This window comes from Glycine soja, chromosome 8 (genome assembly GCF_004193775.1).
Source record: "Glycine soja cultivar W05 chromosome 8, ASM419377v2, whole genome shotgun sequence".
Taxonomy (NCBI): Eukaryota; Viridiplantae; Streptophyta; class Magnoliopsida; order Fabales; family Fabaceae; genus Glycine; species Glycine soja.
This window is the reverse complement of record NC_041009.1, coordinates 12,841,644-12,860,373: the sequence shown is the minus strand read 5'-3', so window position 1 is coordinate 12,860,373 and position 18,730 is coordinate 12,841,644. Positions and strand designations below refer to the sequence as shown.

General features: G+C 27.8%; 1 protein-coding gene and 1 pseudogene across 1 annotated transcript; both read right to left on the bottom strand.

Moving 5' to 3' along the window:
- Positions 1-848: 848 nt before the first annotated feature.
- On the bottom strand, positions 849-11,206 carry LOC114422058 (E3 ubiquitin-protein ligase RGLG4-like). Its single transcript, XM_028388244.1, has 11 exons — positions 10,695-11,206; positions 5,010-5,094; positions 4,655-4,795; positions 4,371-4,484; positions 4,105-4,202; positions 3,780-3,859; positions 3,423-3,528; positions 2,943-3,070; positions 2,421-2,535; positions 1,290-1,346; positions 849-1,202 (listed from the first exon to the last, which is right to left on the bottom strand). The coding sequence occupies exons 1-11, from the start codon at positions 11,037-11,039 to the stop codon at positions 1,116-1,118; spliced, it is 1,356 nt and encodes a 451-aa protein (XP_028244045.1). The 5' UTR covers positions 11,040-11,206; the 3' UTR covers positions 849-1,115.
- A 2,389-nt stretch (positions 11,207-13,595) lies between these two features.
- On the bottom strand, positions 13,596-16,667 carry LOC114423442 (annotated as a pseudogene).
- Between the last annotated feature and the right edge of the window lie 2,063 nt (positions 16,668-18,730).

The window sequence follows — 18,730 nt, the reverse complement described above, 5'->3', positions numbered from 1 at the left end:
CTATTAGTTTGATGCAATAGCCATGTGCTAAAAGGTTGCTAGTTTGAAAGTTTGTAAAATCGTAGGAAAATGGGTTTGAAAATTTGAGAAATAAACACAGAAAGATATGTAATAAGCAAAATCAATAACTTCAATGTGCATGTTAGTGATTCATTGAACCATGATCCAAAACCCAAAATCAACAACTCATAGCAAGCAAAATTAGGAAGAATAAGCAAATCCAGAGAAATCACAAAATTCATGAATGACATAGGTTTTAATTTCACAAGGATTTTAAAGTGGGTTATTGATTTGTGTATTATGGGTTGTTGTTGGCTTTGCTTACTACACCTCTTTTTCTATTTTTCTCTTCAAATGTTTAAATACATTTTGGTAGTTTTACACTACCAAATAGTTGTAATGGACGTTTTAGAATTATTAGAAAATATCTCAAATCAGTAACATTTTATCATGTGATTGTTACATTAAATTAGTAGCTTAAATGAAAAATCACTTGATTACCACATCGATCATTGATTAATGATAATTTTTTATGGAAGGGACTAAAAACAAGGATAAATATAATTGAGGGATTAAGATTGATGATAAAAAAATTATTGAAACTAAAATTTGAAGAAAAATTGAGACACATATAACTGAGACTAAAAGTAAATTTTATGAAAAAAATGTGAGAAACTAAAAATATAGTTTATCATAAATTTAAAATTTACGTAAAAATATCACGTCAGATTATCTTATGATGTGACAATTCACGTAATTTTCAACATAACTTTTATATCATCACTTGACAATAATACTTTTACCACATAAATAAAAAATATCAACAGGGAAATAGTTCAAGGAATAAATGCAGAGCAAAAATTTGATTAGAGACCATAAATATATTAAACATTATGTGCAGGTATATAGTAATATACAACTTCAAACGCATCGACACGAACCATGCATATATATAGAAACCTTGCACAATTCATCTCCATTTTTCAATACACTTGAAACATCCCAAACAGAGACAAGCTATCATTTTTAGACTTTTAACCTCACCATATATAAACCCTATTGAGAAAGGCATGTTATGCAAACTATGTAATTAATGTGCATGGTTTTCATTACAATCACCCGCTGTACACCCTGAGACGACTAGTGATCCTCTCTCGGCACATGGGACAATTAGTTAATTTGTGTCCACACTCTCTGCAAGTCTGTGTTCCAAAAGATTGTAAGAATAAATAATAAAAACTAAGAACAATAAGAGGAATCAGACCATTAATTTAGTGATGCTAACTCACCATGTGCCCACATCCAAAGGCCAAATCTCTTGCATTGGTCAAACAAACTGGGCAGGCCTATATAATTCCATTAAGTTCAAATCAATCATCAAGATATTTCAAAGTTGATCAAGAAAGCAAATCCTAATAGCTATTTTACTTTAAATGTTTCTTATTTCATAAATAATTATTAAAAACATCAAATGGTTTTTACTATATTTCTTTCAAAATATTCTTACAGAAAAAAAAAACAAGAAAGTATTTTTCCTCATTTCATGTACAAATATTTAAAAATAGAAAACAAAGTAAAATAGAGTAACATTTTATAATTATTTAAAAAGTGGAAATAAAATTATTTTTTCCCTAATTTTTACAAATCTTCATTATCTTTCATACTTTTAGCTATTAAATCAGGATAATATTATGAAAAAAAATAGAAACAAGTATCTGTTGTTTTGATTTTACCGTGAAAAGTGAATTAATTTTTTTCTTACAACAAAACTTTTCAAAACATGCAATAAATCACCGTGTTCCGTTAGTAGGGTTGACAATTTTGCCACGCCCATAGGGATAGGGCCTAGCCCATGTGAGCCAGGGATAAAAATGTTACATGGCTAAATAGCCCACATACAAAAAGGCCACATAAGACTGGCCCAAGGCCTTATGTTGTAATATTTTTTACCTACTTTTTAATACTTAGTCTAAAGTTAGCCAAAAATGTGTTAGTCAAAAATAATCTTGATATCAGGGTCAGCCAAAACATTCCTACTGGTTATAATGGGCCAAGTGGACTGGCCCACGACTAGGACCAAAATGACAACCTTATCCGTTAGCAACTAAGCATGATTATTTGTTTTCTTGTGCGAGTACAACCGAGAAGAGATATATAATAATATATACTGGAGCACTTATCCCCTTGTTTGGTTAATGGTCACTATAGAAAAGAGAAAAAAAAAAAAAAGAATTGTGCAAAGTGTATTTGATTGTGTGAAATTATTTGAAAGTTTTGAATTTTAATGCATGTTTAATATTTTTATTTTTTTTAGAACAACTTTTATTTAAAAAATATTCTCTGCTCCATTTTATTCTGTTTTTTGTTTTTTTTTTCTAGTAACCAAACACATACTCAAGGTTACAGGTATATATACATACCGTTTGGTTTTGGTCATCTCCGGAGGATGCTGCTGTATTAATGCTGGGTGCAGGCCTAGAATAAGGAACAGGAGGAGGTTTTGGAACTATTCTCTTTGCTCTTCCTGTTACACGTCTGTTGTCCAAAAACAAAGACAAAAGGACCAATATATATAACATCAAGTTAATCATAAACCAGCTTAGTCTATCAAACAAAACTCCACTGTTTCAAAGAAATTAAAGCTCACAAGAATGAATCAAAAGTAGTATGCTAGTATAATCAGATACCACAATTTCTAATAATACATTTTTCTTTTTATAATGTACCAATTTTATTGGTTAAAACTTATTAAAAATTATAAAATTATATAATTATAAGTGAACCATTAAATAAAACGTAAACTCATAAATATTTTATAATTTTTAATTAATTTCAACCAATAAAAAGAATATGTAAAAAAATAATGTGTTCCTAACATTTTTTATTATAAACTATAAATCTTTCAATTTTCAGCTACTACTAAAACTTAATTAGGATCATACCCGAGTATTCCGAATTCCATGGTTGCTTTATATTGGAAGGGGATCTCCATGAGAGCAGCCAGAGCAAAAGCTGCTTCTTTTTCCGACGGGCTTATGTTTTTGGACATGATTTCCGTGAAATTAACAAACTGCAACAAAGGGAAAATGTGCTTCAATAAAAAAAAAAAATTTGATTTATACTTTAAAAGCTTACAATTAGATTTCTAAATTACTTTAAATTAGATCTCTGATTAGGGGATCTATTAAGATTTCTTCAAGTACATAACCTAAATTAAAAATTTAAATAATTTAGAAATAATTTCACTAGTTAAATAAATCAATATTCTTATATATTTGAGATTTTTTATTAAGTTATATATTTAATGGAACCTTTAACATAATCTTAAAAAAATCCTACCTAGATTCAACTAAAAATGATTTATAAACATAATAACATAATTATTCACTCAATTGAGATGGTACTACTAGCTATTGTTATACCTGAAAATTATCGTAATCACGTGCTGGTATCTTGTCATCAAATTTTCTCATGTCTTCCCAAGGCCCGTCACCAACTCCAACCAGAACTATCGCAAGCGGATATGCGCTGGTATCAGAAATTAAAAAAGAAAAATAGATCATATATCAATGTTAATAAGATATATGCATGTTTTTATTTATATCTATTTTAGGGGTAAAAGAAAGAAAGAAAAAGAAACTTACAAGGCAATGATACTTTTATTCTAGCTTAGGCAAAGTACTTCCATCTCTTTTCACAATTCCTTGTGTTATTTTGGCATGGAGGGTTTTCACTTTAATTATTAGAAACAATTTTTATATGCATTAAGCTATATTTACCTTGCATCAACTACTGCTTTAATTGTTTTTTCTTCTTGAGGACTGAGTTCTCCATCACTTGTGTCGACACTTCTTGTAACCTTAAAAGTAAACAACAACGCACTTAGGCTAGCTATATTTAAATAAAAGTTTAAAAAGTATTTTTGCGTATTTTAATGTAAAATTTCTAAATTTAATTACATAAAATGAAGAAGGAATTTTTTTTTTATTTTGAAGGTAAAAGTACTTTCAAGCTCTACCCATTGAAGTCTAAACACGCACTTATTTGAATAAGATTAATTCGAGAGACATGCATATATACACACAAAGAGGTAACATTTTATACCTGGCCATCAGCAACTATAACCAACACATGGAATTGGCCACGATTTTTCTCCACAATGTCTATAGCAGCCTCAATCACCGGGGCATAAGAAGTTGGTCCTTCAAACAAAATGCAATTATTCCTTCAGCCATGATGAATCTTAAGCAATTAAAATTAAATATCACTACAGTCATACATAGGAGTTTTCCAACACAAAAGCATTTGCAGAAAAATGAACTAACTGATTGCAATAAGAACAACACTACACACAAATTAAGGATGAAAACCTGAAAGTTTCAAGTTTGGAACTATTTTCTGGTAGCAGGCCAAAACTTCCTCAAAGCCATGGCAAGGTGAATGATCACTGTGAAAGCTAAACACTTCTTGATCATGGGTAGTAGCTGCATAATGAATTAATGATAAAAGTTTGGCCAAATTAATATGTGCCCTTTTGCCTAAACTAAAGAAAAACAATTGTGAAAAAAATGTTTTTTAAAAAAGTATTTTTTAAGAAGCAAATAAAATTTCCTTTTTGTATTATACATGTTTTGCTTAAGGGATTAGGCCTTACCATCACCAAATCCAAAACATGGAATCAAGTTATCATCATCAAAGGGAGCCAATGTCTTGCCAATAATAGAGATGGCCTTCTCGTAAGGGTTAGGTGTACTTCCAATAGCATGCAGGCTTCTTTTATTGAATGAGATTCTGCCTTCAATAAAAACATGAATATGGGTGAACAGTCAGAAACAAATCGTTTCATAAATTAAAGAAATTATAACCAAAACCCATATTTTATTATCAAACAAGAAACCATGTTTTGCCAACTTTAGCTCTCAAATCATGCTTCATGCATGACACCTTATATGGGTTCCAATGGACCATGGAATCACTTGGTTAACACTTGTTCATGTACTACCACTTACCAGTCCATTCATTGCTCTTTGTAAAATCAATTCCAAGGATGAGATTTGATGATTCTAATCCTTCTTTCCTCAGGGCTGTAGTCACCTGCACAAGTTAAAAAGGACAACAAAATGTTATGAAATTCACTGCATAATGCACATTGCCAATAACATGATATCTTATTCATATTCAATGATAATTACTATATTTATAACTCTTATTTGCTTAGTGGGATAAGAAAAGTTCATGTCTAACTGTGATTTGAAGAAATAGTTTCATTGTTAGAAAATTTCAAAATGTTAAGTGAAAGAGCCAACTTTTAATGTGGCCACCCATTTTTCCCTCTTAATTTAACTTTTACATAGTTCCAGCAAGGATTATTCTTGTTTCCAAACACATTCAAACTATGCTTCAACAAAAAAAAATTAGGAGGCAAAAACTAGCAAACTAACAACTAATCTTTGCTGATAAAAATAAATAAATTAGGAGGAATCTAAATACTTTTTTCTACAAATTTGAAAGCCTAATAGACCATTAGTCGCTTTTCAAAGATAGTCTTTAAGAATATATTATTGAGATAAATTACTCATTAGTTATTACTATTCAATATATGGATAGTGGTTCTGCTCTAGAAGATTCAATAGTACCAACAATTCTCAGGTCCCTCCTTGAATATCATTGCCAACAAACACGTTCTAAAATTCAATAAACAACCCCCTAGTTTCACTATTTCAAAGTCCTCTCTGTTTCTGACTCTGGCTATGCAGAAGTGACTTTTGAGACAATGGAGGCCATTAATTAAGGTTGAATAGTGTGATGGTTTAGTGGAGTTTGAATACTCGATATTAATTGGTTTTGTATCATTTCTTCAAAGATTTTGTTGCACCACCTCTGCATGTTATGACTGATAGGTAGCTCATACTAATGCCCAAGCATCAAACACGCTTTTAAAAAAGTGGTTAGACATCATCAATTAAAATTTGAGAAAGTAAGGTCCACTTAGCTTTTCTTTCTTTATTTTTCTTTTTCTTTCTTATGACAGATCAAGTGAAACAACTGCATAAGGACCCTTTTTCATATGTATAGCCCTACATATACGTATGTCAAAGATGGAAAATAGTGTCTTAGTTATATGTTTATGGTAAGGTTGACTCTTGACCTGCACAACATGTGTACCATGCAATGACTGAGTAGCAAAATGGAGGATGACTGTGTGGTCCATAGAAGTTCATTGTTGCCATTATTCACACAATGAACAAGATTTATGGAATCTCCCATTAAGCATTTGTTTTACAAATAAAACATGAACACTACAGTAACAATAACATTAATGATATCGATCAAAAACCAATAAAAAGAGATAAAGCAATTCTTAATTATCAATAATTACAAATAATATATGATTTAACTTATGAAAAATATTTTTAAAAACTTGTAAATTTAATTATAAAATATAATAAATATATTTTGCGGATTTAGATACCGTTTGATTACTTGATAATATAATACCTATCCACAATCACAATTTTTTTTAATAAATAACCAACTATTTGTACTCGTACACTCAAACTTATTTGATGAGTAAATATCCTACTCATTACAAATTATTTTTATGGGTTCACATTGTTATAATCGTAGGACACTGTACATTGTTCTCGCCTCTCTGTTCTACGTCCTTTCTCTTTTATTTTCTCATTCTTTTTCCTTCTACCTTCTGAGTTCTGACCAAACTTACTATTCAGAGCTAATTTACAATATTTCGTTAAATTACTTTTACTTTACTTTTATTAATGAGATAGTTACACTTCACATTCGAGAAATTACAGCGTCTTCCTCAAACAAAATAAAGGTTGGAAAACTTGTGTAGTTGTGTTGGTGAAAGATGATTGTTAGGTCACCATTGAAAGATGTTTGAGGAAATAAATTTGTAAAAAATTTGGAACAATCTGAGCTATTCGACAAAAACCAATGAATTTAAATTAAATATATTCATCATTACTTTCACACTGCAAATATTCGTTCGTTCTTTGGCCACCACCCTAAAGTATTCTTTTTTAAGTTAAATTAAATGTATTCATATATGTGTGTGAGAATATCACATTTTTATATTTGGTTTAAGTTTTAAAACTAAAGATGAGTATTTTGGATTCTCATAACAATAAAAGTTACGTTTTACAATAACTGCCTATATCCACTTTCCTCTATCTTTATGTTTTTTTCCTTTCACTTTTATTTTTTAATTTTTAAGTAAATAACTTTTCTAAAATTACTAACCAAACAAACAAGATTATGGGAATAGTATATATTTAATTTACATGAACGTGATTCCCAAAATACAATTTTATATCATGAAATAAGTGTCACCTTTATTCCTTCAGTCATATTCTGCCACCTTTTTTATAAAAAAAATTATTGAACAAATTACATTTTTTTCTTAAATTCTGGATATTAGAAAATTAAGTTACATCTTAATTAATTCAAAATGGAAGTAGATAGAGTTATTCGAATCTCATTTTTTATACTTAAACACATGATATTTTTTTATACTATTTATTCGAATCTCATTATAATACTTGTTTAAATGATATTTTTATTTAAAAAATACATTTTTTCTACCATAATAAATAAGTATTGCAGTTTAATTAATTTTAGTGCAAGATTTTTTTAAGGTTAATTCTTTCGACGACCTTTAACAATAATCATTATGGGCTAATTTTGAATCTCTGTTATTGATATAAGACTTTAAGAAAATAAAATAAAAATTAGGTATCAAAGCTAATAAAACAGGTATTCAATAGGTTACTTATGACGTGTACGTCTCATCTTATTAAATAATACGGCCAAACTCAGTCAATTTTTACGACTTCATATTTTAGAAGCTAGACCTAATGTGTTTTTAATAACAAGTATGAGTTATACATGATCATATCAACTTCAGGGTTAGTCTAGTAAAAGAGGCTTAAAACTAAATTTGAGAAAGATTTTTTCACTTTAAATAAAAAAAGTTATAATGTTGAACATTTTTGTTTATACATTTGACCTTTTTCGGTTTAAAAATAATAAATATTTGTTTATAAATAAAAAAATTAAAGCTTAAACTTTAATTACTATATTCTTGGGCCGGCCTTGATCAATCTAACTTGCTATATCATGTATTTTTTTATAAGAAAAAATAATTTCTAATAATTACATATTAATAATTAATAAGACTTACTAATTTATTGAATAATATTTTACATAACAAGATATTATATTTATATTGGTAATATATACTTTGATATATGTATATATATGATAAAACATACCTTAAAATTTTCTTTTATACTGTATTTTATACATAATGTTAAAATTAATATATTATACAACAAATCCGATTTTTTTGGACATATTTCATATATTTATGGGTGTTAATTAGATTGAGTTCGTGTTCAAGTAAATATAATAGTATGGAAATTACATAGGACAAAAATAAACTTATCTCAATTCATTTCATAAAAATTCCCAGTTTTAAAACATTATTTTACCTTTTGTTTTTACAGAACATTATTTTACCTACTAAAGACCTTAACTTAACAATTGTAAATATCAAAATGGGTTGTGGAAGACATTAAAAGTCATAAAGCGAAGTAAAATTTGTTTACAGTTACTCATTATTGCAAAGTTTGTTTTTATTAGAAAATATTAGATTAGTATCACTTTTAACATAGATTAAGCATATCAGTTTCATTATTAATGATAATTTAACTTTTTTAAGGTGAGAAAACAGTATAAAATAAGAAAATAAAGATGTATTAAATTAAAATTGGTTATATTTTTTTCACTTTATACACCTTATTAGTTTTTGAAAAGTAAAATTCAAACAAACTTTATGTAAATAAACTAATTAGAATATATGAAATTAAAAAATAATTTATACAGTTATATACAGTTATATTTAAGGGCATTTCAACTAGATTCTTGTTTTTTTTATTATTTGAAAATTTTGTTTTACTATAATGTAAATAAGTTGTTTTAGTAATTTTTAGTGTTTGTTTTAACGTCGGTAACAATTTTTAAAATGTTAGTTTTTAAATTTTTTTATATTTTTTTATGTTTGATATATTTATTAAATTTTCTGATTACTATTTTTAAATAAATTATGATTTTTTTTCATTTTATATTTTTTTAGTTATTTCAATAATTAATTTTATTGAATACTTATCCTTTAATAAAATAATTTTTTGGTTAATCGAACATAATAATTTACGAATAATTTTATTTTTTATTTTTTTTCCAAAATATAATAATAATTAAACACGGAGTACGACAATTTTAATTTGACAGGAATTGATAGCCACGTGAGTTGCTCCCGTGACGCTTGGGGCTAGACTTCCATACTTTTTCTACAATATAAATTATATTTTTTGTACATTAAAATATATAATAAAAAATATCTAAAGAGAAAGTGTACAATAAAATAATTAATATAATAGAGAATAAAAAAATAAAATTATAAAAATATTTTTGTAAATAATATATCTCCGGAAAATTCTAAGATGCATGTCTGAATGGAAAATTACCAGTTGCACTTGAATAGAAAAATGAACAAAACCAATGAGTCAATGGTAACCAGCCCATCCATAACACATTTTGGTAAAAGCTGCGAGTGCACCTTATCGCTCAAACTTTTCTTTCTTTTTTTGAAGAAAACTTCTGTTTCTTGATCACCAAGAATTTTAATAAAAGGAAAATGTTTTTTATGCACATTCATTGGAAGAGAAAAAGAAATAAAAGAGAAAAAAATGTCATTATTAGAGTTTCCAAAGACACGACTCTTTTAAAAATTAGATTCTTATTAGAGCAAAGTATAATAATAACAACTACACGCATTATGCGAGTAATCGCATTATTCTCAAAGGAATTAACCTTGCAATTGCTTTTGCATGCTAGTTTTTCCGATCTCTGCTCCATAGCACTCATATAATTAAACAGAAATTTTGAAATTGTATATTATCAGCAACGTTTTAAAAATGAAGGTAAATTAAAGTCATCTATGATATCTATTTTTCAAATAAAATGTAAAATCTATTAATATGCATATTATAAAGCAAATTTAATTTGGTAAAAAAAAATAAAGAAAGTAAATTATTTTTCTTACGTTATATATTAATTGTAAAATATAAAAAATCTCAAAGAAAGTGAAACAACAAAAGAAGGTTAAGCAAGAAGATTGAAGACCTGTAAATTCGTACATTTTCTTAATTAATGCAGTAATCCTCAAAGTTTATTCTTCGAATCACACGCCTTATGATGATATTAAGTTTTTAAATACTCTAAACATTAAATTAGTCCTTTAAAAATAATATAAAACATCATTATATTCGTTACGCTAGTCTTAACTTTTTTTTTAAAAAAAAAATATTTATCATTAAATTAACCTTAAATATTTGTGTGATTATCTTATTTCTTTTAAAATCTTAAATTGTTAAAAACACAATTTAATAATAAAATTATGGTTAATTATAATAGAGAGTTGCCATGGTACCGATGAGAAACTTAGAAAGAGTTCTGGTACAAGTATCTCTTGAGCCAACACTTGTACCAGTTTCTCGATGATAGAATTTCTCATATTAATATTAATGTTTTAATTTTTTGAGAGATTAATCCGGTAAATAAAATTGAAAAAAATAAAAAACAACATACGTTTTGATAAAATTAATGCAAACCTGTTCAAGGGTAGAGAAGTTATCACGAATCAAAGCATACTTCTTGGCAGCAGATTGATTGTTGTTCATGACTGAAGAGCTTTGTTTAGCGAAAACTCTCGCAAAACTTGGTTTCTTGGACATGGATTGTGGTAGTGCCGGTGGCGGCGGCGGCGGCGGTGGCGGTGGCGGAGGTTCTAGAGTTGGATATAATAGCGGTGGAGGCTGTGAATGAGGTAATTGTGTTGGGAAATGAGGTGGTAAGCCTCTTGTGGTCACGGCAGTGTAGATTCTTCCACCTCTTCCTTTATTATTGTTGGCACTTTCAGTGTCACGCTTTTTATTTTTGCCAAAGAGGTTTCCCATGGCATCTTCAACTAGGTTACTCCAAAGCTGAATTAGAGGGGTGTGTGTATATATATAACAAAAAATATGTGTTAGTGATAAGAAGAAAATTTATATTGCATTTATACTATGTAAAAGGAAACTCGGAAGAAGGTGCGGAAGTGGTTCTTCCAAGAAAATTATATACTATTGGTTAACAAAAAAAATAAAGGTGATGGTGGACTTGAAAGGAATAAAGAAAAACATATAACTAGGGGAATCTGATTCTTGGTCCTTTAGTTTGCTTGTGAGATTTGTACAAACTATATTCGATCTAGTAGCTTAATCAAGGAGCTAGCTGAAGAACCAAGTGATAAAAAACAAGGGTGGCCTTTCAGTTTCAGCTGGAATGACCTTGCGTGTGAGAGGGTGCGTATAAAATCAATGAAATATTCAAGTTGATATTAAAAAGATTGTTGTGCCTTTCATCTTTTATTTTTTTGAAATTTGTTCTGTTTGGTTTCTCTTGTTGCCACTACCTAAAATAAGATTGGAATAGAGTTGCTGTCAATTTTATTAGAAATGGAAAAGTTTAGAAAAACCTTCTACAACCACTTTTGTACAAGGAAGGGTAGAAACCAAATTCTAACACACTCATAATGTTAAATGATGGAATAAGTAGGATTTTATTTATATTTAATTATGAGTGTACAAGAGATATATATAAAATACTATAATAAATTTTAAATTATCTGTAACTTGAATTTAAATAACAGATTTACATTGTTATTTATGGGTAATTGTCTCCACTAAGTAAACTTTTTTACTTAAATATATTAAATAATTGGTGTTTTTCTTCATAGAAAAATAAGTGTTACTCCCACAAAATAGCTTTTTTTTTTTAAAGAATAAAAAGCACATAATAGATAAAAGAAAAAATAAATTAATACTAATTTTATTCACTTTATTATTTTAAATTTATAGAAGCTTAAATATTTTGGTTTTTTATCATGAAATTGTGTATTTTATAAAAGCTAATAATATTTTTTATTTTTGAAAATATTATAGACTATTCTTTTGCTCCCACAAAAAAAAATCTTAAAGATCTATCATGGTCTATAACTTGAATTTAAATTTAACGTGAATCTTGTTGATTAGAAATTTATGATACGAAAATTTAAGAATTTTGATAAAAAGATTAACACATCCATCAAAATTAACATACACAAACTTAACTATTAGTATAAAATATAACACAAGACATAATCATAATCTCTTAAGAGGAATAAACATGTTTGACCACCTTAAGGTAGAAACAAACACATTTAATTACCATAAGACAAAAATAAACACGCTTAACCATAACAAGGCAAAAGCCAAAGGGACTATAACCACCTAAAAAAATAAGCATCATTGGTCACCCACCAACCAGTGGAAGCACATGTTCTGAATCTTAGCCTATACAATTGCAAATTGCATATGAGAAAATTCAGCAATTTCCTCACACGTAAACCAAAGTGCAAAAACCAGGAGAATTATATTACATAAGACTTAAAGCTGGGTTTGTTTGCCACTGTTGGAAATAGATGGAAAAATCTTCCTGATACGCTTTCAGCCACGACCATAAACAGAACATGGCTTTTTGCCGGAGCAGTTTCGCATCCACTAACTTACCTTAAAAAATAATTGAATTTCTATGAAGCCAAATATTCCAAGTAAGAAAATTCACCACCTTCTCCTTTCCCACTCAAACCACTCTCTCCTCCACCAAAATTCCATCTCCAAATGCGTTGGATATGAAATGTGTCAGGGAAGACAACTTGAAAAATAAAAAACAGGAGATTTATATACCCTTGGCCTGTGTTGGATATGAAGGACATGCAAACCAAGTAATAGCACCTGCATATGTGAGATCTTCTAATGGCAGTGCTGCTAACCACGGATGAATTTGTTTAAATTTAAAATAAATATTTTTCATGTTAAGTGTTTTTTTTTAAGAAATAGATAGGATCTACTTCTTAAAATAAATAAAACAAATTTTTTAAGTAAAAATAATTTAGACAAATATAGTAAAAAAATAATAAAAAGTTAATTAATTTATTAAAATAAATGCTTGTTTCAACAATTAAGTTTAAACAAATTAATTTCATATTTTTATTAGATAAGTGTGTTTTTTTACCTAGTCCACACACTGTTCTGTCAGCATTTTGATATGATACATTCGATCTAATCGAAGGTATAGGTGATGCAGACACCAAAGTAAAATTAGCCTTTGACATAATTTTTACGTTTAGCAAGGGTTTAGGAAGTCAACTAACCTCAAACACGAGATTCACTCAATTTTTGTTTTCAGCCAAACTGGAAAGTTGCTACCGCTGAAAGTTAATTTCTTGCTATCTCCAAATTGCATATTTCGTTTTCATATTTATATTTTATCACCCATTTATTGACATATATTTCAAAATTATTTATTTGAAAAGGTGATTTGCAATCACACACAAAGTCAATTACAACATATAATTATAATTATGTGTATCATATGCCACGCATTATCACTAACTTTAGGATGGTCCAAAGGTCTTAAATTCCCTCGAATTTTCAACACAGAAAAGAAGCATTAACATTGTTGTCACTGCAATACAGTCCAGGCTTCTGATCAAAACCCTGGCTCTTAAGCACCATCCTAGCCTTCAGCACAAGCTCCCTGTTTGTGACTGCACCATCAGTCTCTTCAATTATGCTCTGAATCACATTGCTGAAGGCCCCATAAGCCGCGTCCGAATTTCCATAAGGACTTGCGAAATCCGCAGAAGTTTGGTCACTCTGGCAACCACTCAACAGAATCCCACAATCCAAAATGTTGCGCTTGATTGATGCAGCATGATGTTCCTCCCTCTTGCTCCACCCACGTTTTGCATATTCCTCGTCGTGGTTGTCATCGTCATTTAGCTTTTGTTCGAAAATTGTTGTGCAAGATCACCCACCAGCCCCAGAATTGTGTGTCCTCCTCCTCTCTCGCCACCACTTGTTCCATGTTGTAGTTTGTTTATGACTAAATTCATATATTTCTTCACTTTGGGGCTTGCATCTTCCCCAAAGAGTGTGTGTCTTAGTTTCCCAATTTCTATGTCATCATCCTTGCCACTTTTTTGCTTGAGTATTTCTGTGAGTGTTGAAAGAGGCAAAGAACGATTCTTCACGATGGTTTCTTCTTCTTCTTCTTGTTCCATGTTTCGATGGAAGAGGTTTTTGAAGTGAAATAGAGAGGGTGAGTTTTGGCCTTCTTCGTTTGTGCTATCTCCTATTTGTTCCTTGGCTGCTTCTATTAGACCACCACTATGGCAACAATCTGAAACGATTGTGATTTTACAACCCCTTGGAACCTTGTCTACAAATTGCCTGAAATCATCATCTATTTGCATTCAAAACATAACAGTTAATTAGCATTACTTCCCAAATTAAGAATCATGCAATATTATAGAATACCATTTGAGTACTAGAGAATGTTATTTTCTTTGGAATATACACGGTCAAAAGATAAGATCACAGAAACATATAATAATAAATATTTTTATGGAATATATGAAATGTTTTGAATATATGAAAAACAGAAAGACACTCTAGTATTTTATTTGGATGAAATTCATGTAGGTTTCCTAAGTATGTGATTTTCTTTTCTTATTTTATGTCACATTCTCAAACTTGTGTGACTCGTGAATTTTAGCAGCAACAAGGGTGTTCCTCTAACAAAAATATAATAGGTTTTAAAAAAAATAGATATATATTGAACACATTTCATTATGAAATTCTACTTTTGATTTTTTTTAGTTCAATAGACATTCATCGTGCGTGTAGAATGTTTGTATAATCAGAAATATAATTTTATACATGAATTTTTTTAGGTAATTATTATAGAAAGCAACAGACTTATTATATATGATAGTTTAGGTTTAAATTACAATGTAATAAATGCATATATTATTTATTTCGTTTTTTAAATCTCATTTTAAGATTAAAAATGCAGAAAAATACTATAGCTTAACAATAGACATCAAAATTCAAAATTAAAATTAAAATCAATTCAAATTTAAATTGATTTTTTTAGGTTATCATATTGTGAAGTATCACTATACTTTATCAATAATTAATCTCTCTCAAAACAATATAACTCTTCTCTCAATCATACCATGTTCTTAATATCTATAAAAACTCAAGAACTTATTTACAGAATCTATAAGCATATAGTTCCACTCAAATCACATAATGTTGGTAAATTTAAATTGAATTTGAAACTAATTAACTAAAATTAAGTAATAGTATTTGAATAACTAAGTTGTATATTTAAATAAAAATAAATAAGATACTTAATAAAAATGATACATGATTTAATATAGAAGAAAATAACTCTTTAAAACCTTTTATTTAAAAGGAAAAAAGTTTAATGATTATGCATATATACAAACTTTTACACTATATAGTATATACCAATGAGAAATTAATATAACTTTTAAAATAAATATTATAAAAATCAACATATTTATCATTCATAATAATTTATTCAATATTCATAATAATAATTTATGATTGAATGAAAATATAAAATAATTTTGTTATTTTATTTTCTCAAAGTAAAAATTCAGATTTGTAATATATGGATAAGCAGTAACAATTAAATCACATTATCGATCCATACTATTAATTAGGATTCAACTAGATTTTAAAACTTGATTGGCGAATTACACAATACAACTCTCCTCGTCTGTCCAGCCTTGGCACCGTACGTCTACACGTAAAAGAGTTGTACCAAAACATAACAGAATTAATAATAACAGCAATAAGTGTTGTCAAAATAGTTAACAATTTCAAAGTAAAAAATATATATTTATTAAAATATACAATATTTTATGTTTTGCATCCATCGTTATATTTTTCATTAATTAGTAGCATTTTAAATTAGTTTTATAATTTATTGAATAAGTATCTTCAAAACGAGAAATTATTATATATTAATGTTCAAAATAACAATTGATTTTCACATAACACATATCTGAGTTTTATTTAAAAAAACATAATTAAATATGTCACATGAAAATTAATCAAATTATGAACACATAATAGTCTTGATTCACATAGTAATTTTCCCATTAATTTTTCATAATTAAATTTAAAAAAAAAACTCAAATTTATGTCACAGACAAATTGATCAGAATCATATACACATAATAATTTCAAACCATACCACAATTTTTCCATCAGGTCAGTTTGTGTTTTCTGTTTATTTTAAGAAGTAAATTTATTTATTTTAAAATTAAAATAAATTCAGGCATTAGCTCAACATAAGAAATAAGAAGCAAATTATGTAGCAGTCAGCAGGAAGAATGCACTCATCATAGCCGGTGTTGTCCTCCTCATCCATCTCCGGCGGGAGGCGCGTGGCGTGGCGGCTGTAGTGGACAAAGAGAACATCTCCGGGCTTGGCTGACCGGACCAGCTTGGACAGTGCCACTCTGATGTTCTTGCCTGTGGGTTGGGGTGTCAATGAGGACAATTATGTCTTTTTCTGAGAATCCATATATGTTGATGAGGCACTTGTGCATCGTTAATGCACCCTTTCAACTCAGCCTTTGTGCCTGGCTAGTTGCATCCTATTAACACTCCCCTCTTAGCCATTGCACTCTTCTCTCTCTTTGCCTTTAAGCTCCCTTTCTTTTATTTTTTGAGTTTGGAAACGAATTCATGCCTTTCTTTATGTTGTTTAATTATAATAACTGGATTATGTGGCTCGTAGGATTATTTTTGTACCAATATCAATGATTAATGAAAATTAATTAAAGTGTATTAATTGTATTTACTCCTTTTTGCATGATTAGAAGAAAAAAATTAACGTGTTTTGGATATTGGATTATTTATTTGTGGTAAATATCATGCGCCTTAAGAAACTATAGATTCTCCAAAGTTCCTTGTAGAATTGCAGATTATCATTCAAGATTGATATTTCATGAATTATTTTTGCTTTTTTATTTTATTATAGAAGGAAATATTATCAAAGGTTAGGATTCTATTTTTTAATATTTCCATTTTGATTATTGTGTTAATTATTAAAAAATTATAATAAATTTAAAAATAATTACTTTACCTTTTTTAATAGAAAGAAATCGATTTTAGAATTTTTGGAAAAAACATTAAAAATATATTTTTGAAATGGAAAAATACTTCAGTAAACTTATACAAAAAAAAAAACACTAGCAGGATATTTTTTTTTAAAGAGAATTTATTATATTATAGTAAGAGAAGTTAAAAGAATTTATTTTATAATTTTTTTGTTATATGTTTTAAGTACAAAGTATCTATTATTGGGAGAAGCAAAATTAACTTTGATGATTTCAACTTCTTAAAGGTTGATTTCATGATTTTTAACTATATAGGAATACTTTGTTTTCAGAAAGAAAAAAAAAAAAATATATATATATATATATATATATATATATAAAGACTAATCTTCATTCATTTTTAGTATAGTTTTCCTACCTAACCATGTTTTTTTAGAAAAAGATATATTTAGTAATTCTTTTATTTTGGTAAGATTCTTAAAGAGAATTTATTTTTGACAAACTTTTATGTTGTTTTAAGATTTTGGAGAGGGTCCTTTTTCTATATATATATAATAAATAAAAAGATCTTGGAAAGGGTACTCATGTTACTTATATTTAAAAGAAAGAATTTGCATTGCTCAAAAGAGAAAAATTGAGATCGTAGAGAGAATTTTAAGTATAAATATTAAATTTTATAATATACATATAGTTCCTCCGTTTTCTTTTATAAGAAAAATAAATAGATTTTATATTTATTAAGAAAATTAGCTTACTTCACTAAATTGTGTCATTTTCAATTAAAAAATAATTTTTTTGTCTAAGCTAACATTCATTTAAACTTGATATTAAGCCTAAATTTCATATTAAATGAAGGATATTTTGAGCATAATCTCACTAAATAGATAAAAAGTAGTTAACTTTAACTTATATTTGAGAATAAAAATTTGATTTTTTTTCATATAAGAGAGAATGGAGGGAGTATATAAAATAAAGGCTAAATTATAATTTTGGTCCCCTAGTTTCTCAAATCGATTTTGGTTATTTTGGATTTTAATTGTAATATTTGGTCCCCTAATTTTATAAAATGGTGATTTTTGTCCTCCTGATAAATTATTAACAAATAATTCTGATTAATTGAGTTATTAAGTTAATTATATATTAGTTAAAATAATTAATTATTAAAAAATTATTAATAATCCTAATTTTACACAACATTATGTTTCTCCACTTCTTCGCAAACACCTATTTTACCTCATGTTGCAGGCCTTTTATTAAAAAATTTAATGATTAATATTTTTTATTTAATTTAGAATCAATTTAATATCTCTAATAATCACAATTATTAGTTAATAATTTATCAAGGGATCAAAATCATGAATTTGAAAAATTACAATTTAACCTAAAATAAAATAATTGTTATCTTTTTTCTTTCGATTAAAAATTAATAACGGTTAACATTAAAAATAATTGACCTTTCGGTTTTAATTGAAAAGTCATTTATTACTTGCAAATAAATACTATTAATGGTTATTGACTAACGATGATAATTATTAGTAAAATTGCATAGAATCACAGTCAAATTCACTTAACATATGATATGGTGACTTTAAAAGCTAAGTTTATGATTGATGTGGTGTGAAT

Excerpts from the sequence above, each read along its gene's own strand:
- LOC114422058 (XM_028388244.1), bottom strand. The coding sequence starts at position 11,039 with ATGGGAAACCTCTTTGGCAAAAATAAAAAGCGTGACACTGAAAGTGCC. Across the intron at positions 4,203-4,370 it reads TCCAAACTTGAAACTTTCAG|GACCAACTTCTTATGCCCCG; the intron begins GTTTTCATCCTT and ends TTTTGTTTGAAG. Across the intron at positions 1,347-2,420 it reads GAGATGACCAAAACCAAACG|GCCTGCCCAGTTTGTTTGAC; the intron begins GTATGTATATAT and ends GGAATTATATAG.